The 23780-nt window shown below is 32.2% G+C and overlaps 5 protein-coding genes across 5 annotated transcripts; 2 read left to right on the top strand and 3 right to left on the bottom strand.

The window, feature by feature from the left end:
- Positions 1-594: 594 nt before the first annotated feature.
- LOC126664382 (metal transporter Nramp2-like) lies at positions 595-4531 on the bottom strand. The gene is made up of 4 exons (XM_050356752.2): positions 3724-4531; positions 3501-3637; positions 2760-3412; positions 595-1311 (listed from the first exon to the last, which is right to left on the bottom strand). The coding sequence occupies exons 1-4, from the start codon at positions 4329-4331 to the stop codon at positions 1087-1089; spliced, it is 1623 nt and encodes a 540-aa protein (XP_050212709.1). The 5' UTR covers positions 4332-4531; the 3' UTR covers positions 595-1086.
- Positions 4532-7904: 3373 nt separating this feature from the next.
- Positions 7905-12991, bottom strand: LOC126664791 (cytochrome P450 81Q32-like). The gene is made up of 2 exons (XM_050357342.1): positions 11983-12991; positions 7905-8653 (listed from the first exon to the last, which is right to left on the bottom strand). Exons 1-2 carry the CDS (start codon positions 12859-12861, stop codon positions 8033-8035), a joined length of 1500 nt encoding a protein of 499 aa, XP_050213299.1. The 5' UTR covers positions 12862-12991; the 3' UTR covers positions 7905-8032.
- A 3136-nt stretch (positions 12992-16127) lies between these two features.
- On the bottom strand, positions 16128-18401 carry LOC126665756 (cytochrome P450 81Q32-like). The gene is made up of 2 exons (XM_050358651.2): positions 17373-18401; positions 16128-16869 (listed from the first exon to the last, which is right to left on the bottom strand). The coding sequence occupies exons 1-2, from the start codon at positions 18279-18281 to the stop codon at positions 16255-16257; spliced, it is 1524 nt and encodes a 507-aa protein (XP_050214608.1). The 5' UTR covers positions 18282-18401; the 3' UTR covers positions 16128-16254.
- A 2581-nt stretch (positions 18402-20982) lies between these two features.
- Positions 20983-21930, top strand: LOC126675868 (PKS-NRPS hybrid synthetase cheA-like). The gene has a single exon (XM_050370239.2). The coding sequence runs from the start codon at positions 20983-20985 to the stop codon at positions 21928-21930; it is 948 nt and encodes a 315-aa protein (XP_050226196.2).
- On the top strand, positions 21927-22700 carry LOC126675836 (uncharacterized). Its single transcript, XM_050370237.2, has 2 exons — positions 21927-22031; positions 22126-22700. The coding sequence occupies exons 1-2, from the start codon at positions 21927-21929 to the stop codon at positions 22555-22557; spliced, it is 537 nt and encodes a 178-aa protein (XP_050226194.1). The 3' UTR covers positions 22558-22700.
- Positions 22701-23780: the final 1080 nt, after the last annotated feature.

Genomic DNA, 23780 nt, shown 5'->3' with positions numbered 1-23780 from the left:
TTCTTTTTAATCTTTGCTTGTATCACATTTATTGTCTTTTATTGACTGCTTTAACCTTGAAAAATCATATAAAAAAATTATTGTTATATGGCTTTCATCATTATATTGTTATCTTCATTATAGATTTGTCTTTAAAAAAAAAAAACTTGACATGACTTTGAAATTTTAAATTTTATTTTTACTTATAAATTTAAGTTCATATCAAATTATTGGTTGATCATTTAAATTGAGTTAACATAAAATTTAAAAATATGAAATCATAATTGAATTTAAAAAATTATTAAGTATCAATTTAAAAAATGAGGTAAACATTATAGTTATTTTTTTTTAAAAAAAGGTAAGAAATTAGTAGTGGGGATTTGACTCAAAATGATAAAAGGTGCAAATTTCTTTTGATTTTTCTTTTCGCGGAAAATTTATTGTGCCAAGTTGAAGGGGGTGAAATTCATACTTTGTTTCTCAAGAATTTATCGTCAATTTCAATTACTTAGCAACCTTAAAATCTTTGGATTCATACCACACCACTCCAATTTGATCCAGAATTTAAAAGAACCAAAAGCCAAGGATGCAAGAAGAAGCAACATATTCTCCAGATAAGCAAGTCTGCAAAATTTTACTTCAGTCTGTGACTGTTGTATTGATTAGTCTCCATCTCCAAGTCAATTACACTAATGTTTTGATTATGGTACAATATAAAATTGCAGCAACAAAACCGAAATAATTTTTTTTATAATAAATAACTAATTTAATTCTTCCTAAATTCTAATGAACTAGGAGCCCTAAACCTATTATTACATTGCAGGTTTTTACCCTTTCGGTAAAAAGATGCTTTATCCACACACTAGACCATTGAAAATATATCCTCGTTATGATCAAGTAATCAATAAACATGACCACATAGCTCCTCTATGCAAAAAGTAGAGATATTGTTGTATGCTCACTTCATGTATGATCAGGCAATATGACAGTTAAAGAATGTTTTACCGTTGGAAGAGCTGCGGTGGCTGTCGTGCTATACGGCAGGCCTTCAGAATCAGGGAGACGTTTGTTATTAACTTTTCTGAAATTTCTTGAAACTGAAAAAACTCAATTTCCAGCATAAGGATTCCTCTTCGATAGTTCTAAGCTCAGCCAAGTCGAAGAAACAGTGGTTCCGTGTGACACAAGATATATAATAAATGATACATATGCAACTGTGCCAGTGCAGGCGAGAAATCCAAATAGCAGTCCTTTAACTTCAGATATGAAGAAATCAAGCAACAAATATCCATTTATCAGCATAACCAGGATAGCTACGGTCCATGCCAGCCTCTACAAAATCAATTGAGGAAGTATCAAAGACAGAACAAAAACCAGCAAAGATTCTTTCCAATGCACAAAATTTAGCAATTATGGGATAAGGCTATAGTTTTTCATTCTAATTCACGAGAACACAGCCAAGTACAAATCAATAGCATTAGCATGTATTATATGTAAGTAGCTTGATCCCAAAATTTTGGTTCAGATATGCATGATTTAACTGAAAAAATATAAGAAAGTAGTTTTTAGGTTTTACTTTGAAGCTTGACAATTTATATTTGACAGCTCAAACAAAGAACTGATTAAACACTACTTGTCAGAGAGATTGTTCCATCAGCTGGTGTATTTTAATTGAGCCTTAAAACTAAAAAAGTTGGAGATTTATACTCCTACAGAAAGCAAAAAAGGAGGGCAGGCTATCTCTTATAAATCACAGCTGCATCTGTTTCTTTTGAGACTCAGTATACCACTATCAAGTATCAACTTAACATTATATTTAAAGATACATTACTCATCGACTCAACCTCAACAAAATTGAGTGCTTCTTCAGCAGATTTTTCAAAATCTAATGATTTGTAGAGATCACTTAACATTTGCATAAATATTTGGAAAAACAGTCTTAACTTTTTCAGAAAATTAGGGCATCTATCTGCACTATGGCCTTCGTCCCTAATCAATAATCACACCATTGTTCTAATTTCCTTTGAGATTTAGAATTGCTAAGCTCTCGCATGGTTGATCTTAATATATATGAAAATACTAAATTTCAAAAAACTCAATGAAGGTATCTAGATATCCTTTAAAGCAACAGAAATGTTATGAGGAAAATTCCAAAATGTTTCAGAAGGTAACGATCTCGTGAAGTTTGAATCACACAAGATCTTTCTGAAGAACAGATATTCATGGTTATGGCCTAATTAGTCATCAAAAAGACCTATTCGTTTGGTTAATGCCTTAATGGTTCATTAGATAACACGTTTACTACTATGTTCTACACTCATTGGGATAAAAGGCATGGTAAGTTGTTGAAGACAGCACATAAATCCATCTTTGTCAAGGGCTCCTTAACCAAGTAAAGTGACCAAGGAAAAGGACTAGTAACGTAAACCTGAATGGTTCACAAAATTTTCAATGATAATATGTTTTTTCTTGTTTTCTCTTTGGTTACGTTGTGTGCCTTTACATAACAAGCTAGAGAAATAAAAAAAATTGCCTCACAGAAGTGATATGTGGGAGTAACTAAAGGGAGTACAAGAAAAATCACTTAAGAGGCCCGGAACGAGAATAATTTTTTCTGTTCTCATCTTGCAACCATAATCTGTCTAAATTTGAAAAACCTACTGAGCATGTCCATAAACTCTTTCAACCATACAATTACGGATAAACTACATATAACTACTCACACAAAGTAAAATTACGAATTCTATAAAAAAAATAAGGTACAAAATTTAACAGTTTACCTCGAAAATAGGTGTAATTTTGAAGGACCCCATAACTTGCTCTTTAGCCACCAAAGTAAGAAGGGGAATAAGTGCAAAAGGGATCTGTATGGACTGAAGCACATTTAGCCATTCGTTCAAAATATCCAACGAAGCTTCAGATTTGTTAAACACAAGAGCTACTATCATAGTTGGCACAATAGCAAAACTTCGTGTTATCAATGCCCTTAACCATTTCTTAAGTCGAAGATTGAGAAACCCTCCCATGATGAACTGCCCAGCATATGTACCAGTTATTGTGCTACTCTGCCCAGCTGCTAACAAGCCAATACCCCATATATAAAGAATTGGAAAATGGCCACCTCCATATTTTTCCTGAAGATACTGCCCCGCATTGACTAGTCCTATGCTATTAGCTTGTTTAGTGCCATAGAATCCCTTGGCAAACACAGTTGTGACGAACAAATTAATCATGAAGGAGATAAAAAGAGCAATGGAAGACTCAATCAAGTAGTAATTTAGAGCCTCCTGGACGCGACCTTTCTTCTGAGGGTCGATCTTTCTCGACTGTACCAAAGCCGAATGCAAGAATACATTGTGAGGCATTATAACACAGCCTACAACCCCAACAGCTTGCCGAATTGTTTTCGAACTAAGCCTTGGAATTAAAATACCTATAACAAGTATCAGAATAATTGAGTTGGAGAATAATTAGACAACCAAGCATGGAAAATAACATTGTTATTCTAATTTCTTACTTACCCATGATGAGTTGTTTTCCACTGGGTTTAGTGTCAGCAAACATCCAAGCAAATGAGATAGCCATAGTTGCAATAAGCACAGCAAAAGCAGCTTCTAATTTCCTCACTCCATAATTCTCTAGAAACAAAAACATAAAACTGCCCATATAAACAAACACACAGAATTAAGAACACACAAATTCAAGTAAAATTGATATGAAAACTAAATAGTGTCACAAACGTACCAATCGAGAGCAGTAATAACAACACCAGCCCACAGAGGAAGAAATCCATTACTCAAGATATGAATGGCTATAGCACTGCCGATAACTTCTTGTATATCAGCGCCAATAAGTGCCACCTCAGCCATGAACCACAGAATCAACCTAGCCCAATTCGGATACTCTTCTCTACACAGCTCCGCCAAGTGTTTTCCGGTGGCCACACCAACACGCGCCGATAGCATCTGAATTAGCAATCCCATCACAGTTGCCCACATTAACAGCCACAACAATTTATACCCAGCTATAGCTCCAGCTTGGAGATCCCCTTCTAAATTACCCGGATCTAAAAAAGCTATGCTCATCAAAAAACCCGGCCCGGTAAATAACCAGAGTTTCTTCCACGAGAAAGGCGGTACGTAATCTATGGATTCGGTTGAATGGTGACCGTCCGCGTCGACGATGAGGATTTTCTCTCGCGCTTCGAACGCCGCCTCTTCTTCTTCTTCGCCGGTTGTTGTTGTTGCTGACGATTGAGATGTCGGCGTTGATGGTAATAGACGGCTAGATTCATCTTGTTTTATGTTCTTATTTCCTTCTCTGGGATCTTCTTCTCCGGATTGGGAATTCATTATATTTTACAAAAGAATAGTCCACTGTAATATATTTTCCTGTCGGAATATTCTTTTAAATTGCGGCGGTGCCAGTGGTGTGGTCCGAGGTGTTGTGGGCTGTTGAAATGGCTGAGGCGGCAGTGCTGGATTTGTAAAGGTGTTGCCGGTCGATGAGATGGGAAGAGTGGGCATAGGTGGTGACGGATTTATATGTCTTCTCTTTATTATGGATTTCGTCATCATGTCGTTTTTGGAGACTGCACTAGTCCCTCGTGGCAACCATCGATATCTTGTCATCATAAGCGTCTGCCACGTGGATCTTTTTTTTTCTTTTACATTTAAGTTTAAGTTTTATTTTATTTTTTCCCACTTGAGCAATAAAATTTTCCTACAACCATTGACATGACATTATTTGATTTTACAACACATTTAATATATCTACAAAGTTATAATTTTAGTTTCTATATATAATTAGTTAACTAAAAATATTTTTTATAAATTCAGCTCCTCAAAATTTTTATTAATAATTTTTTGAAAATAATACATTATTTTAGATAAATATATATTTCATCCATTTTTATTTTTTAAAATTATGGTAAGTTACACTGTAAATGATTTTAGATAATTATTAAGGTTAATGTTATAAAAATCCATCAACTTTACCCGATTTCTCATTTTAATCACGTAATTTAATTTTTCTCATTTTCATGCACAAACTTCCACCTTTTCTTGCACGTGCTGAGGTGTCACGGCTCCATTGATGTAATTCGCTGAGGTGGAGGTCATTTTACACCAATGAATGAGTGCCAACTCAGTACCGTGTATAAATTTGAGAAAAAGTAGTAGTTCGTGCATGAAAATGAGAAAATTTAAACTACGTGATTAAAATGAGAAAACGTGTAAAGTTGGTGAATTTTTATGACATTAACCCTAGTTATTATAATAGTAATTAAAATTTAGACTGCATTATTATTAATATATAAGCTAATTTTCATTAATTTAATTTTTCATTCATGATAAAATGTTAATAAGAATTATAGTCTTTCAATATTATTTGAAAGAAGAAAAAAATTACTCTAAATAATTAAAATATAACTTCTAATAAAATATAGGAACTAAAGTTATAATTTTATAGATATATTAAATGTGTTGAAAATGGCCAATCAAATAGTGTCATGTCAATGGTTGTAGGAGTTTTCTACAATTGAGCTCGTTTGAATTCAAAGATTTTGAATATTGTTTTTATAAAATTTATTTTAAATAAAATAAAAAGTATGAATACATAATTTTTAATTTTTTTTTAAATCTCAATTTTAGATACACTAATTTAACTCTTTTTATTGGTGATGGATTGTTTTATAATATTGTATTATTTTAAAATACTCCTATATTTAATTCAAAAGATAAAATTTTAAATTTATATATTTTACATTTAATAAATTTAAAATCCACATGAAGTTTATTAAATTTATAGACTTAAGAAAAAACAAAGCAAACAGTGTTTAATAACAATTTGAAATTAAATTTATACAGAGCTATTCTGAATCTCATGTTCTGCTTTATAGTTTGAAATTAGGTTAAGCAGATTAATTTTTTTTCTTCTGCTTATTTGTCAATGTATTAAATGTGATAGCAGAAGGATGCAGATGGCTAATTAATTTAAATTTGAAGTTTAGTGAATTTTGGACGCTGAGGAATGTGCTATTTAGGTAGCTTTAGTTATAATTTTGTTGTACAGACAAAAGTGTGATCAATATGGCAACTTTCCATATATGCTAGACAGAACGATAAGCAATAGGATCAGTTAAAAATGCTACAAGACATGCAAATTATGTACTCTCCACTTAGATGCGCATTCCTAATAATAAAACACTTTCATATATTATTTAAAGTTGGGATGGGAATAATTTAGACTTAATTGACAATATGCCCCTAAACTTATAAGCAATGTGCAATTAACACATAAATTAATTTGGTGGGCAAATCAGTACACGAACTTGGTGATTATGGGCAGTTTGCCCCATTTTGGCAATTTGCCCCTTTAATTTGTGAGTTAATTGTATCTTAAATTGGCAATTTGCCCCCCAAAATTTGTAAGTTAATTTGCCAAAATGGACTAATTGCCCATAATCACCAAGTTCGTGTATTGATTTGCCAACAAAGTTAATTTATGTGTTAATTGCCCATTGCTTACAAGTTGAAGGGGCAAATTGCTACTTTAATCGAATAATTTATAATTACATCAATCTAAGTGGTAGATTTAGAAACTTTTTATAAGGCGGAATTTTTTTACTGAAAACTTATAAGTGATGTAAAACTGTCGAATATAAATTTAAAGTGAATAATACTATAAATTTTAAAACAGCAAAATTATACTATTCAATTTTATAATACTATTTATTTTGAAGGAATTCCAAAATAATAAGGTGCGCAATTGTCCACCATACGCTCTTTCTAGATCTACTCTTGAACTTAGTTTATTATGTAAAAATTATAATTTTAATTAATTGTCTGACACATAATATTACTGAATTTAAAAGGTTAATAAATAAAAAAAATTAAATTTCAATTAAAAATAATCGAAATGTAAAATAAACTTATTAAATCACTCAATTTTATAGAAATTATCCATTTCACAATTAAATCTCTTTTACTTTTTAAACAATTCTCAAAACATAACTTCACTAAATTAGTTTTTATATTTCTATGAACTCTTATTCTTATTACCTCTTCTAATTGAGAAATTAATCCCATTTAGTGATCTTAATAAATTTTGATTTGGAGTAATATACACTGTGTCCACCAACTGCTAATTAATCAATAATTTCTGGAAAAAGATAATAAGTTAAAGCTATCATAAAGAGTTGAATGACTTAAAACCCACCATCCACTTTTCCTTCCACTGATCGAATCAATCTATATAAAATGGTAAATGCTGCCCACTGAATATGACAGCATGATTTAATTAGCACCGTTCTTTTACTTATGCATGACGAGGATCCCCAATTTGGTTCAACAAATTAAGCACAAATTCAAATTCTCAATTCTTTTTGCAAATTACAGAAATGCTTGTTATATATGTGTCGCTTTGTTATCCAATGAGTTGTTGCAGCAGACCAAGAATAAAAGATAAAGTGTATGATAAGGCATTATTTGATCTTGAACTTAATTACTTTTTATTTTTTGTTTTTATTTTATAAAGTCGTAGAAACTATAGACTAGTTACACGTAGTTTCTGATTCTCGAATTATTATATCTTTGGGTTTCTTTTGATTCAAACCACAGGTTTCAGATCTAAAACACGCAGCAGATGATCAGATTTCAACAAATCAAAGGTCTAGTTGGTTTTGCTTTTTAAATGGGAATTCAAGTCAAATGGAACAGGACTCGGTGTCACCTACCAAACTCTACAGTTAGACATGTAATCTAGCGTTTATTTCACAGAACGGTTATGCAATAAGCCAATGAATATTTGCGATATTAAAATTATCAATATTAATTATCTTTTTATTATTAAATATCATAATATCACAAACGTTTGTAGTACGAGTAACGTGACACCATCCTGCGTTGTATAATTATTCCATGCAATGAGCTCAATAATGCAACTTTTACTTTATCAAGATAAATTATAATACGAATGACATTTAGTTCTAGTATGACTCTTGCTTTCACTCAATACATGGAAATATAATACAGCAACATACATGCAAAATAATTCAAACCTTGGAGAGCAGGTTGACCATGGAAGAACGTGGGCTACATTTGACCACCAAAGGATGAGCCCTGGGCATGGTGAGTCCAACACCTTCAGTCATGTCCACCAAATCTGCGCCAACTCTCTCCCAATCAAAGCACTGAAGCAGTGAACCTAAGCCTAAAGCAATCATACGCAAGGCCAAGCCTTCTCCAGGGCAGCTCCGCCTTCCCGACCCAAAAGGCATCAACCTGAACCCATCTCTCACTCCTTCGCACCCTTCAAATCTTTCCGGCTTAAATTTTGTGGGCTCCTCCCAATATCTAGGGTCATTTTGAATGCTCCACATGTTCACTAGCAACATTGTGCCGGCAGGAATGCGATAGCCTCCTATATAACACTCCTCTGACGACTCGTGAGGAACCAATAGTGGTCCTGCTGGATATATTCGCATTACTTCGTTTATGATGCAGTGAAGATAAGGAAGTTTTGGTATATCAGATTCGCCCATCAGACGATCGTCCCCGACGACACTATCCAGTTCTTCCTGTGCTTTTTTTATAATATGAGGATTGTTTACTAAAACTGACATTGCCCATTCCATGGTTACTGCTGAAGTATCAGTTCCTGCTCCCAGTAGATTCTGTTTAAACACCCAAAATTAGTACTTTACTAACACTAAAAGGGAACAATTGCGCATTATGCTATTAATAAACTTTTAATCTTATAAATTATTTTGTTAAAATTATAATTCTTAGTTTTGAGTTTTTATATCTTTTAAGTGAATTGTGAATATACATATAACATAAATTCAGACTCGGTTTTCATTCATATTTTTAAAAAAATTGAACTTTTTTTCTAATCGATTTTTATAATATGATGTGGGTATTGTTATGAACAAACATCATTAATTTAGTAACAAAGGTTAATTCAAATAATGAAAATATACAAATTATATTAGTCATGGGATTAATAATAAGAGGTCAAACAATATTCCAACTGTATTAACTAAATTTCCTATTTCATGTGAAAGTTTAAAATTTCCTATTTCTTGCAACTTTGATTTTAAAGGCTTAATCACCAAAAAAACCCTCACCTTTTAGCCCCTTTTCAGTTGCACCCTGACGTTGCAATTTTGTCAATTGCACCCTAATTTGCACCTTTGGGTTTCAATTCCACCCTCAAAATTAAATTGGACTTTTTTCACTCGGAAAAAATTCATAAAAACCTTATAAAGTACTCGTTTGAACTTTTTTCCACATAAAAAGTTAAAAATGGATGACTTATTTCAATTTTTTTGAATGAAAAAGAGATCAATTTAGTACTTGAGGGTGGAATTGAAAACCAAAGGTGCGAATTAGGGTGTAACTGACAAAATTGTAACGTCAGGGTACATTTGAAAAGAGGCTAAAAGATGAGGGTTTTTTTGGTGATTAAGCCGATTTTAAAATACAAGGACTTCAGAATATTTTTTGCCTACTTTAAATAAAAACAATAAAAGTTCATTTCACACATTTAATTTGTCATAAAACGTTAAAAAAATGTACTAGTTGATGGTTTTGGACAAATATACCAACTTTGTAAAATTGAGTCTTTTGTAAATTGATGCACACTGTTATTTGCTAACATGGAATAATGATTTTATCAAGTTGTGAATTTATTTGTCCAGCTCCACCAATTTGAACATTTCTTTATCTTTTATGCCAACTTGATGGGTGAAATGTATATTCATTCCACGCTCCAATTTGGTATAGAAGATAAAAAATTATTAAATTTGTGTCTTTAGATAAAAAAATAACCATATTTAATAAATTTTGAGTCAATTTATGATCATCAAGACTGAGTTTATAATATAAATTAATCCCAAAATTGACAAATTATAGAACTTTTTATCCATAAACTTTTATGAAAAAAAAAATATCACAAACTCTATTTGAACTCATTTGATCATTTATGTTGTTAGATCCAGTGTTTTAACGGACTGTCCGGTCGAACCAAAATCCGACCAGTAGTCTAGTTTAAAAACACAAAAGATCAAATATCCAGTTGAACCGGTTAGGGCCGATTTAGATCGAGCGAACCGGTTGGATCACTATCAAATCAAATGAAGATAACTTTTCTGTCACTAAAAATCTAAAATTGGTTGTTAATTTTATTCTATTTTTATTTTGAAAAATTTCATCGAACCGGTTAAACCGAAATTCAATGGCTTCACCAATTCAGCCATTAGTTTAGTTTTTAAAACACCTATTAGATCCCCTTCAACATAAGTCAGGTTAGAAGTGCTAAATAAACTTTTATGAAAATAAAGATATCATTATAACTATAGTCTTATATCATATCCTTTGGAGTTTGGATCTTGCCTAAAGACTTTCAGCATGTAAACTATATATTTTAGAAAATCGTAATATACTGCGGGTGGGCACGATATAATTTAAAGGCATATATAATTTTAATTTAAGTCACTAAGACGATAATAATTAAGTATAAATTAACTAATAAATAGGATATAATAACTAATTTTTCATATTTTAACCATAAATCTTTATTTGCTTTATTTTACTAATTTGCTAAGGTGGTTTATTTTGTCAAAGTAAGGTGGTCTTTTTATGTAGAGTATATTATTAGGCGAAGTACTTTTGTGCGTGTTTAAAAAAACGGACCTGACCGACCGGTCGAACCTGGATCTGGTCAATGGTCTGGTTCAAACTAACCGGAATTCTAATTGAACTGGGTTGGGCCGGTTTGGACTGTCAAACCGATTGGGCTACTATCGAACCAGATTAAGAAAAATAGCAACAAAAAAATATGTTATTAGAAATCTAAAATTCCTCCTAGCTGTAAGTTTTTTTTAAAATGTAACTGAACTGGTTCAACCGCCGATTGAACAGGAAACCGGTTGCTTCACTTGTTTAGCCGCTGATATGATTTTTAAAATACTGCTTGTGTGAACCTAGTTTGCCACATAGAATTATAAACTATCCACTCATCATATGGCACATGAAAATAATACTAATCATTAAATATTACATTAATTAATTATAGTTAAAATATGATGAATTAATGTGGTATTTAATAGTTGGTTATCAAATTTATTTTTATCACGTGTCACACGATAAATGGTTGGTTTATAATTTTAAGTAGTAAATTTGGTTCATAGAAGAATTTTTCGTTGTTAGGAGTCTCGCTTGTAAATAAATTTTTTAAATAGAATCATTTACTCTTTTTGTCTTATTCTAATTGAGATAATTCTCATTGCATATTGTTTAAGAAACTTTAGTGTTTTTATCTTTATATTTTCATATAACATTAAATGCATCATAATTTTTAAAAATATATTTTTTAATTAAATGTATTAACAGAAGAGGATAACAGGAAAAAAAACAGTGTGAAAAATATTTTATAAATAAAAATGATCAGAATTTCTTCAAGTTCATTTAAACTTGATAGGGTTATGTTTATGATTTATATCATTGATTGTAAAATGGATGGATGGTATATATTAATTTAATTCAAATAGCTTTTTTTTATATATACATCATTCATTTGATAATGAATATTATAAATTTATTAAATATGACCTCTCAAATTGAAATAATGCTAAAAGAATTTAATTCAATTAAAAATTATTAAATAAAATGGAAGCGTTAAAGTAGAACATTTATTCACTGAATAGACAAAATGTCTTAAAAATATTTTTTTAATTAACAAATTTAAATGGTTCTATTTAAAAGTCAAGTCATTGTTTTGTTTCAAAGAAGTCATGTCACATTTGAAGATATTTTCCACTTGCGTGGGAACACAGCTTGCATATCCCCAAAGAAAACAGAGGTTTTGGAAGGGTTCCTTTTTCTTCTTCTTGCGTTTTAAGTATTCTTAATTCTTAGCTAGAAAATGATTTACGCCACTAATCACGGAATGAATGTGAAGACATAGTAATTAATTATAAAGAGCAGTAAATAAAAATCTTACCAGCATAAGGCTTTTGATAGTTTCATCAGTATAATTTTCCGGTTCTGATTCTTGAAGCGACAGCAACACCTCGATCAAAGTTTTGGTTCTCTCCTCCGACGAAGAACTAGCTATTCGTTGTCTGTGTTCATCAATCAAATCTTGAATAAAACAATCTCTCCTTGCACCCAGTTTCTTAAGCTTCTTCTCTCCGCCTCCGATCACCGCCACCAACGGCAAAAAGTCCCCCATATTTGTCCCCGCCGCAATGAATGTCTCCCTCACTATCTCCTGAAAATTTCTCGATTGCTCCGCTTCTTCAACGTTTTCACCGTAATACCTTTTCCCAGCAATCATTCTCATCATAACATTTAGCATCAGCTCAAAAAAAGCAGTTTTCAGATTAACATGTTCGTCACCTTTCTTATTTCTGAACAAACATTGAACCAACGACTTCACCTCATCGCTACGTATGCTAGACAACAACTGCAGACGATGAGCTGACAGAACTTCCACGGCAGATAATTTCCGAAGGCTTCGCAGTTTATCACCGTACGGTGCCCAAGCGAGGGTGGTGAAGTTGTAGCCTAAATGTTTGCCGGCGAGAAGACGTGGACGGTTGGCGAAAGCAATGTCACATTTAGTGAAACAATCTTCAGCGGCGGAAGGGGAGGAGACAACCAGGACACGGCGGTAGCCGAATTGAAGGAGGAGGATAGGGCCGTAGTAGTTGGATAAGGCGGAGAGGGATCGGTGGAGAGGTTTCTTGATGAGGTGGAGATGGCCTATTATGGGGAGCGATGGGAAGGGGGTTGGAGGGAGATTTCGGATTTTGTTGAAGAGATGGTTGGTGATGGTATAGAGCACAAAGAAAAGAAATAAATTAAGTAAGATGGTCATGTTTGCATAAACGAACTGGATACCTCCTAATTCTTGGCTATAATGTTATGTTGTGTAGACTGGTTGAAAGAAGGAGAGCGATTTCACCAAGTAAACGACGACTTCGCTGTCTTCTAATGTCGTGTTCTATAGATGGAAAAATCGAAGAAGAAAGTCAAAAGTTTGTACTCATAATTAATATGAACACATAAAAACTTCAATTTGTTTCTAGAAAGAAATATTAGTTTATTGCCTATTAAATTCTAACATTTTAATTTTATAGATATACATCCCACATTTTACTTTTGGGTGCGTTTACATTGTATAGTTTATAGTAGTTTTTCCTCAAGTATAATTTAAAAATGAAAGTGTGTAATATAATGTCAAAAAATAAAAAAAATAAAAATATACGATGCAATTATATAATAAAATTAAATCTATCATAAAAGTGAGACGGTAATATAAATTTTGATATGTAAATAATCTAAAAAATAATGGCTTTCTACAATAAGTTTGGCTTAAAAAAATAGTTAATAAATCGATGCAACCCTTTTTAAGTTTTCCATTTATTCAAAATTGTTCATATTTAAAAATATATTTTTCTTAAATTGCAAATATAGAGACTATAATTATTTATTAAGAAAGAATGAATAAAAAGTAGTAATTAAAACCATCTTAAAAGGATGGACAAATAAAAAACAGAAAAATTAATTAAATTATGGTTAAATAATTATGGTAATTAACGGGGTTGGTTCAAGTGGTTATAAGCAGTTTAATATCGTTTAAGCAAGATCTCGGGTTCGAGTCTTGTAAATGCATAAAATTTTCACTGGCAGACTCACCCACCATGTCAGGTGCGCGACGCGCGTCAGATCCGGATTAATCAGAACGAAGCCCTGAAAACCGGATGGGCAGTAAAAAAAAGAGTGGTAATATGCTAAAAGAAATTAAAATGCTAGTAAATTCTATGATGTCACTAAAATTATTTGATTAACTATTTTTTTGTATATGTGTAATAATTTATTATCGTCTTTTAAAAAAATTCATTTGAATTTTCACATCTTAATTGAAAAAGTTTAAATTCAACATTTCTAAAAAATGACAAGAGTATTTTGAAATTTTATTTTTTTCAATTTTATCCTCATAAATTTATGAATTTAATGTTCAATTCAAACAAATTTTTTTTTATGAAACAAACAAAAAAATTAATAAATTTATAGATTTTATATTTTATATTTTATATTTATGGATTTAAAATCAATGAGTTTAATAAATTTTAAATTTCAAAATTCTTCAATCCAATTATTAGTTGTTTTCATTTATTTAATCGACTATCATTCTCACTGGGATCATGCCTCTGGCTTTGGTGTTATTTTCATTTTTATGTTTAAAGAATAACATATTTTAAATAACTAAATTGTTAACATTCTTTCCAACCGATTGTAAATTGTATAAAATTCCATGGAATTCTTTTACCAAACTACGTCACCCTGTTCTATTAAGTACATATCAAATGTTCAAGTGTGTTCTTCAAAAATAAAGAAAGCATAGATAAAGATGAAACTAATTTGCATATTATGAGTATGTATTTTACTTCATTATTAAAAGTCTACAGGCTTATATTTTTCATGAAAACATTTAAAATGTTGTTCAAGAGAATGAAAAAATATAAAGCAAACGATTGCTTTTAAATTTTCAGAAACTGTGGTGACCTTTTTGTATTTGAATATGCCAAATTTTATACTTCCGTTTTTGGTGATGCTGGATGATATAATCAAGCAATTGTGAAGATTTTAAAAATACCTAAAAATACTACTTAGATCTTAAACTAAATACGTATAGGAGTTTAAAATTAAATATGGTTTTTTAAATTTAAAACTACAATTGAAATTGAAATTGACATACTTTGTATTAAAAAATAAAAGTTATAGTGCCTGAATTCTAAAAACTATGAGAATTGTCAATTTTTCTCTTTGAGAGTTCTTGTGTTTTTTGGTTTGATTTGTTCGTCCTTTGCAATTGTTGTTTTTTTATTATTTTAAACTTAACTTTTAGAAACCGTTGTGTCGACTCGACTTTTCAACTCTCATGTTTTTTTTCTTTTTCGTACAGAAAGTCCATCTTCAGAAACTGTCGCTACAGTAAAAATTGTTATTTTTATAAAATTTCTACAATGTACTAATAAATTAACATTGGCTTATGGATTTCTGAAATTCTAACTTGTTGAGTTTTTTGGCTTTTTATGTCCTTTGAACTTCTAATTTTTAAAACTTTTAGACTTTTTGGATCTTTTTGGACTGTGGAAATATTGTTCCGTGGAAGAGTAAGAATCAAATAGTTGTCGTGCAGTCGAGTGCAATACAGAGCCAATTCCGATAGATTTACTGGAGCATTCCATTGACGCATTCAATAGTGTCTCTGCAAGCCTCGAAAACAACACGGGAGTTATACTAGAAGTTGATCTTAGAGCTCTTGAGAGTCATCAGCATGTTATCCCCGGCATACCTTTAATCCGTTGAGTGAGAGCCCCTTTCACACCGAACTTATAACATGCTTGATTAGGCATATTTGGATCACATACAGAAAAAGAAAAGATGAGATTTCATAGCAAAGAAAGAAAGGAAAGGTTGGTTCGAGGACCCTCTAAACTTCTGAATTTCTTAATTTTGGTATGCAAAGAGACTAACCCCAAATTTAAAACAGTTTATTTTTTTTAATTCTTGTATTTGTTTGTCTATGTTCCGAAAATTATTGAATTTTGAATTGAAAAATAGAAAGGCGCACTGAGAACTAGAAGAAATAAATATACTATGTTTCATCAAAATGAAAACAATTTATATTTTTAATGAGAGAACAAATACTTCTTGTGGTTCATAAAATAGAAGTAATTTATAAAGATAAAAACATTACTATATATACTATAAACAAAGATAAAATTTTCAAAATATTTTTATACTTCCTCCAGTTCTTAATAATTGTCGCATTTGAGAAGTTTTTTTAGTTTATAATATTTGCCACTTTAGAATTTTACAAAAGTATTTATTGTAAATTTTTCAAATTCATCCCTACCAATAAGTAATTTAATAAGGTTAAAAGGATAAAAATAGTAATTAATATGGACAATTTAGTAAAATATCTACAAATCAAAACATATTTACTGTTTTTTAATCTATGTGAAATGATCAAATGCGGCAAATATTATGGAGCGGAAGGAGTAGTTTTTATCATATAAGCATTAAATACAATGGTTCATAAAATACAAGTGTAATTTTCTAAATTTCATAAACTTAAAAAGAAAAGAAACATATTACTATCAATCTTTATTTGAAACATGCATGAGCCACATATTAAAGGTATTCTAATAATACATAGAAAATCTTAATGCCAAGAAAGTCAAGAAAAGACAATAATTTGTTAGATGGTGGAAAGGAGGTTGACCATGGTTGGGCGTGGTCTATACTTGGCAATCAAAGGCTGAGCCTTGGGCATAGAAAGCCCACTCCCTTCGGTCAGATCAACCAATTCTTCACCAATCCTCTCCCACTCAAAGCACTGAACCAGAGTCCCTAAAGCCAACCCAATATTTTTCAAAGCAAACCCTTCACCAGGACACCTTCTTCTTCCTGCCCCAAACGGTAATAACTTGTACCCCAATCCATCTTCCTTAAGGTACCTCTCTGGCTTAAACTTTGTAGGCTCTTCCCATAAGTTTGGATCGTTGTGTACGGCAAACATGTTGACCAACAGCATTGTGCCACGTGGGATTTTATATCCTCCTAGAGTGCACTCTTGTGATGACTCGTGGGCGGGTATCAATGGTGCAGCCGGCTTCATTCTTAGCGTCTCGTTAATTATACCTTGAAGATAAGGAAGATTGTCTATGTCTGAGTCTTCGAGCAGTTTGCTTTGTCCTATGTTTTTGTCCATTTCCTCTCTTGCTTTTATTAGCGCTTCTGGATTGTTTACTAACAGTGTTAGTGCCCATTCTAGTGTTCCTGAACTTGTGTCACTCCCTGCCGTTAACAAAACCTGTCCATCCAATAAATCAAATTTTACCAGTGAAATTTAATTTTCGAATAATTAGATTAATAGTTTAGTTTTTGAAATACTCTTTAGTTGGTTGCATATAAGAATGAGTAAAATGATGATTTCAAGTGATTGTGGACGAATACTCAGCAACCATTTAATTGAATGTCAATTTACTTCAGCATTTATGTTTATTATTAAATGATGGCACTATTGATTCATTAGTGTAATAATTGAATGATTTAGGGGCATTTGGCTACAAGTTAAATGTAATTAACCAAACAAAGACTGACATTAATAAAATGAAAATGTTGGGTTAGAATTGATAAAGGATGGTAAAATTTGGATTTTTCTAATGATTAAGTCTAAAAAAGTTGCCTGAATAGATCCTCTCTTGGGTCCATAATGATATTTTTCTATTCTATGCATAGTTTAGCTAGAGGGACCGCTATGGTCAATAGCAAATTTTAAGCATTGATTTTATGAAAGATCATAGTAGAACTTACCAACATCATGCCTCGAATGATTTCATCTGTATAGTATTCAGGTTCCTGTTTTTGCAATTCTAGCAGAACATCAATCATAGTCTTGCACTTCTTTCCTGAACCCGAATCATCATCACTGCTTACACTCTTATGTTCTTCGATCAAATCCTGCATAAATGTATCCCTACTTGCCTGCAGTGCTTGTAGCCTGTTTTCAATCTTAGTTAATCCAACCCACTTCAACATCGGCACAAAATCTCCAATATTGCTTGATCCACTCACTAGAAAAGTCTCCGCTACAATTTCTTTAAACTTCTTTCCATCGCCCAATTCCGCTGTGTCCTGAACGTAATATCTCTTTCCGGCGATCATCCTCATCAGAACATTTAGCGTAAACTCGAACACAGTCGATTTCACGTCAACGGTGATGAATTTACCAGCATCCTTTGACTCTCTAAACAGACTACGAGCTAACGATCTGATCTCGTCGAGTCGAATGTTATAAAACATCTGTATGCGATTAGACGACAAAAGCTCAACAGCGGCTATGCGTCTTAAGTTACGCCAGTGGTCGCCGTAGGAGGCCCAGACAAGAGTTGTGTAGTCATAACCGAGGTGTTTTCCGGCGAGAAGTTTCGGTCGGTTGGCGAAAACAACGTCGTTCTTCGTGAAACATTCCTCTGCTGCTTCAGGAGACGACACGAGAACGACCGGACGAGATCCGAATTTAAGGAATAGAATTGGGCCGTGTTTTTTAGAAATGGCAGCAAAGGTTCGATGGAGAGGTTTCTTGAAAAGATAGAGATGGCCGATGATCGGTAAAGCGAGTCCGGGACTTGGTGGGAGATTTTTGTTGACTTTGAGCAGATATTTAGAGATAAAATAGAGGGGAAAAAAGATCAAGAAACAGTAAGAAAGTGAGATTTCCATGAGAAAATATTTTTCAACGAGAAAATTGATGAAGCAAGAAATGCATAGTGTAGGTTTTGTTGTTGAGTAGAAATGGTTTTTATAGGAAAATTGTAGGAGATAGTAACGGCCGATTGGCTAAAAAGAAATGTAAAATACAGAGAGCTATGATTAAAATATAAACAGGTATAAATTTCGAGCATGACTAGTCAATGCCAGATGGATATAAATTTCTCATTCAAATACTGCAATGCCTTGTGAGATCAACTGTGTGGGGTTGAATTGCACACTAATGTGAATTTGGCATTGGCATCAGCATTAGTAATAGCGTTGAATGTTCAAATCATCTGACTAGAGAATGGGATTTATTAGTTTGTGTGTCATTACTCTTTGCATAATTGAAGAGAGGGCAGCGCTGATTTTGGATTTAAATGTATGATTTTGTCCCTTCAACTTGTATTTATGGTTTTAAAATCCGAATCGGACCTGCCAGTTTAACCGGTTCGATCTGAAATCGGAAGCCTGTCCAGTCCAATTACTGAATTACATCTCAAGACCTGGATTTACGGTTCAACCTTTTTGAACCGTAAAAACTTAAAAACCGTAATAACCGATTAGACCTTATAACCAGACGGTTTTCATAAAATCTGAACTATTCACACACAAACTGTAAAAGAATTAGACGGTTCAAATTTTATTTTCCAAAACTTCTATAATCCACTTCTCTAGTCAAATCTGTTTGTCAGATTGTGCAAATACTACTCCCTTCGTCCCAATAGAGTTGTCCACTTTGCCTTTATCACACAGTTTAAAAAAAGCAATTATTACTTATGGGTTTTGTAAAATTTTCTTTACTTTTCTTGTCATACCCCTATTTAATATAGGGTCCACTTGTAATTTATTTTCAATTTACTCATTAGTGGATTTTTAATAGGGCTAATATGGGAAAACTAAGTGTAAAACTTAGTTACTTTTTGAAGGTGGACAAGAGTTTTGAGACAAATTTTTTTTTCAAAGTGGACAACTCTATTGGGACGGAGGGAGTAATATTCTTTTCTTTCTTTTTTTCCTTCGCCGCCTATTTTCTTTTACTCTTACTGCTGTAATTATTTAGAAAACCCTATTGAGAAAAGAACAAACAAATATGATTTGGAGTAAATTTCAATATAACTTTTCTGGTTCTCTACAAAAATAAAAGAGCAATGTACATGATTCCCCTAAATGGTCCCCCTTCTATTGTTTTTCCCTCAACTTTTCTATTTAAGCAATAATCCCTCAAAATAATAGGAAAGTTTGCAAGAATCCCTCAATACCCCAAAATCAGTTACAAATAAAAAATAAAGGACATTTATAACCTCAAGCTAATAACGTGTATAATATAGGAAAGACTTTCTTTCCAAACAAACATCAAACACAATCTTCATCTTCAACCTCAATCAAATCTGTCATTGTTAATGAATTTATAAAGAAAAATTATACTCATCTTAACTCCATTACCGAGCTGATCTCTGTTCAATTTTCGTCCATTGATAGCTTCGCAGTCAAGATCAAACAAGGTTAGTAATAATCGTTTCCTTTAAGTCAAGTTGATTTCTGTGATTTATATAAAATTCGAGCTGCTCTTCTATCCATTTTTCTGCCATTGATAGCTTCAAGATCAAGCTCAAACCATGTTAGTTATCAGTAATATAAGAAATAAAGAAAATCTGTATAATAACACATTACAAAAATATATAGTAAATTCAGTTAAATATAAGTTTAATAAGTTTATAGTAAGGATTTCAAATTAAAAGAGAATCTAATTCGATTTCAACAGACAAAATTTTGATTTATTAAGGTTAGATTACATGATTATGAAATTATATGATTTCAAGTGCATTACATTATTAACTGTAACTGTTTTGAATAATGATTTTTTTCATTATGTTTATGTGAAAAAACAGATATGCATAGTATTTTGATATTTGTTCACTACAATGGAGAATGGAATCAAAACATGGAGTATGTAAATTTTGAACCAATGGGAATATTGGTTAAAGAAGACAGTGACTACAACAGTTTATTGGAAATTCTGTCAAAGCAACTCAATATCAACTTTATGTCAACTTCCCTGGAAATTAAGTATCAAGTCAAAAACAATTATCCACCAATGAAAATAACAGACAATGGAAATTTGTCATTCTACTTGGAGCTGAAAAAGAATGCAACAGATTGCATGATGTACCTGTTATGCATTTCATTCATATCGTCCGGAAATGAAGTGGCATTCTTTGACTCAACTTTCAATGTATCAAATGCGGATGTGCAGTCAGGACAACAATCAGCAAATGCATCAAGATCAACATATGAGGTAGGCTCAACAAGTGAAAAAAGGAAAGAACAGATGTCCAATGTGATAAACTATGCTAGATTTTTGAACAATGAGTTCACACATGATGAAGATGAAGTGGAAAGTAACTTCAAAGATGATAATTTAATAACAGACACAAAACATAGAGAAATCAAAGAAGGACAGTCATACAAGAACAAAGATGTTTTGAAATCAGTTTTGAGCTCTTATGCAATCAACAACCATTTTCAATTCAAGGTACGGAGATCATGTGAAAGGCAATATTTCTTGAGTTGTTTGGATACAAATTGCACATGGAAACTTAATGCTTCAAGAAAAGGAACATCACAGATTTTTATCATTCGAAAACTTATTATTAACCACAATTGCTCAATGGTTGTGAGAACTAGTGATCAAAGGCAGGCAACATCGAGTGTAATTGGTGAATACATTAAATCCAAGTACACCAACCTCAAAACTGTATACAAACCGGCTGATATTTTGAGAGACATGAGAGATGATCATGGAATAAAAATGAGCTACTCTAAAGCCTACAGATCGAAAGTAGTAGCTCAAGAAATGGTAAGAGGAAAACCTTATGACTCTTTTTCATTAATACCAAGCTACTTGTACATGCTAGTGGTTGCAAATCCGGGTTCGTTTGTCAAGTTGGAAGTAAAAGATGACAATAGCTTCCTTTATGTTTTCATGGCATTGAATGCATCTATAAAAGGATGGGAGTTCTGCATTCCGGTAATTGCTGTTGATGGCACTTTCCTTACTTCAGCCTATGGAGGTATGCTTTTAACAGCATGTGCACAAGATGGAAATGGTAAGATATTTCCTCTAGCTTTTTCAGTAGTGGATTCTGAAAACGATGACTCCTGGGAGTGGTTTATGAGGAGAATTAGAGATGCATTTAAGATGCGAAGTGACATGTGTATAGTCTCTGATCGACATGAAAGCATAAAAAATGCAGCCATTGCAGTTTTTTCAGAAGCTTCCCATGTATTGTGCACATTTCATTTATTCAACAATGTTAAAAGAAACTTCAAGAAGTCATCAAAACCACTACGAGAAGCATTTTATGGGGCAGCAAAAGCCTACACAACTGAGGCATTTGACTACTACATGAAGCAACTTGACGGTATGTGCAGAGGTTTAAAGACTTACCTAGAAGCTGTTAAGTATAAAAAATGGACACGAGCACATTGCGAAAATAACAGGCACAAAGTCATGACAACTAATATTGCAGAATCAATGAATTCAAGAATAAAGGCAGGTAAGGATCTCCCAATCACTACACTACTTGAGTACCTACGAAAAATGGTGCAAGAATGAGCTACGCGAATAGGCATTTGGCACGATCAACTTTCACAAACCTATCAAAAAGAGCAGAAGATATATTGAATGACAATTACATTCAGTCATTGAAATTAGTGGTATGATTTAATTATATAAAATTTAATAAGTACAGTTCACATATAGTTAACATATGGTTCATATATGGTTACTGACATTTAACTAAAAATGCAGGTTTCAAATTCAAATGACAATGTGAAGACAGTCTATGATCATAAAACAAAGTTCATTGTCGACCTTAAAGAAAGAACGTGCACATGTAGGAGATTCGACATTGATGAAATTCCTTGCCCACATGCAATGGCAATACTCAAAGAATTCAATCAAGATCCTTACAAATTTTGTTCGCATTATTTCACAAAAGAAATAATACTGAAGACATATGAAGAAACAGTATATCCAGTGGTAGATGAAAGTTTGTGGAATGTCCCAGAAGAAGTGGCACAAAAGATTGTTAATACACCACAAGGAAGAACAAAGTCGGGAAGGCCTAGGAAGAAAAGAATTAGATCTGCCGAGGAAACTACAAATCATAACAAGTGCAGCAGATGTGAAAAAAAAGGACACAATGTGAAGACATGCAGGAATATGCCTAAGAAAAAATGATCCAATTTATTAAAGTTCACTTCAGGTTGATATAAGGTTGTTTTGAGGTTCAAATACATTTCAATTAAAAAGACATATTGAAGTTTTAAAGTAATATAAATTTCAATTTCTTTATATATAAAATGTCCTATATATTAATGCAATCCACAATATATGTAATAAATTTAAAAAGACTTGTTGATTTGTTTTTTTTTTAAGTTGACATAAGGTTAATATTAAGTTCACATATAGTCCTTAAGTATGAGTTGTACAGAGTTATGTTCAAATATGGCTTATATTAGGTATAAAAAAAATTGTAACTTTTAATTAATATTTAAAAGCTACACAAAGAAACAAATAAATGTTTAATTGTATAGTAGACTAAAAATAAAATAAAAGAGAAAAAAATGGTGCCAACTAGAATTAAAAATATAAATTCTGTTTACAATATAAAAAACAAAAGACAAATAATAACATCCAAAGTACGATAGTACGATAATATTTAGATATATTTCCGATACAAAACAAAATAAAATCCTAAAAGGAAAAATGCCTAAGAAGCCACCCTCTTGATTTTCAAAGGAGCTTCATTTTCACTAAGAACTGAAGATTCGTACTTCCAACGACCATAAAAATATAATGACGAAGCATGACGAGCACGGTGTTCTTCGGCACTAAAATCTTGCCCCATAACTTTTCCATCAACAAAAAACTCAGCAGCGGCAAACATATGAACTCCACAATCACTGCAAGAAGTAAGATAAAAATGTTAAAGAGGTATAATAGATAAGAATGACATAAGGTTCACATACAGTTCACATCAAGTTCATATTCTGCCACCATAACTTTAAAAAAAACAACTAAATAAAAATGGTAAAAAATATAAGACTTACGTATCAGTTTGAATGGGTAAGTTCTGCACAATCTCGATTCTGAATGGGTCAGTTATACTCTTTCCCTCATAAGGACCGCTGGTAGTGTCTATGTCATCTCGAGATTCAAAAAAATTGACATCTTCAAGGAAGAGCGGAAGCAACACACTATAGCAGTTAACGATCTCAATTGCAGATGAGTCACTTCGAACTGACCTCAACGAATTGTAGACATATATGCATCGTTCCTTGAAGTTCAGCCGAGCCAATATCCAATGCCAATCTTTACCGCAGTTGATCGGGAAAAGAACATCATCAACATCAGCCCACTTGGTGTTGCAACGCATATGACCACCGTAAATGTACTCAGCC

The sequence above is a fragment of the Mercurialis annua genome, linkage group LG1-X (assembly GCF_937616625.2).
Source record: "Mercurialis annua linkage group LG1-X, ddMerAnnu1.2, whole genome shotgun sequence".
Lineage (NCBI taxonomy): Eukaryota > Viridiplantae > Streptophyta > Magnoliopsida > Malpighiales > Euphorbiaceae > Mercurialis > Mercurialis annua.
The sequence above is the reverse complement of the archived record's forward strand: the minus strand, read 5'-3'. Positions and strand labels throughout refer to the sequence as shown.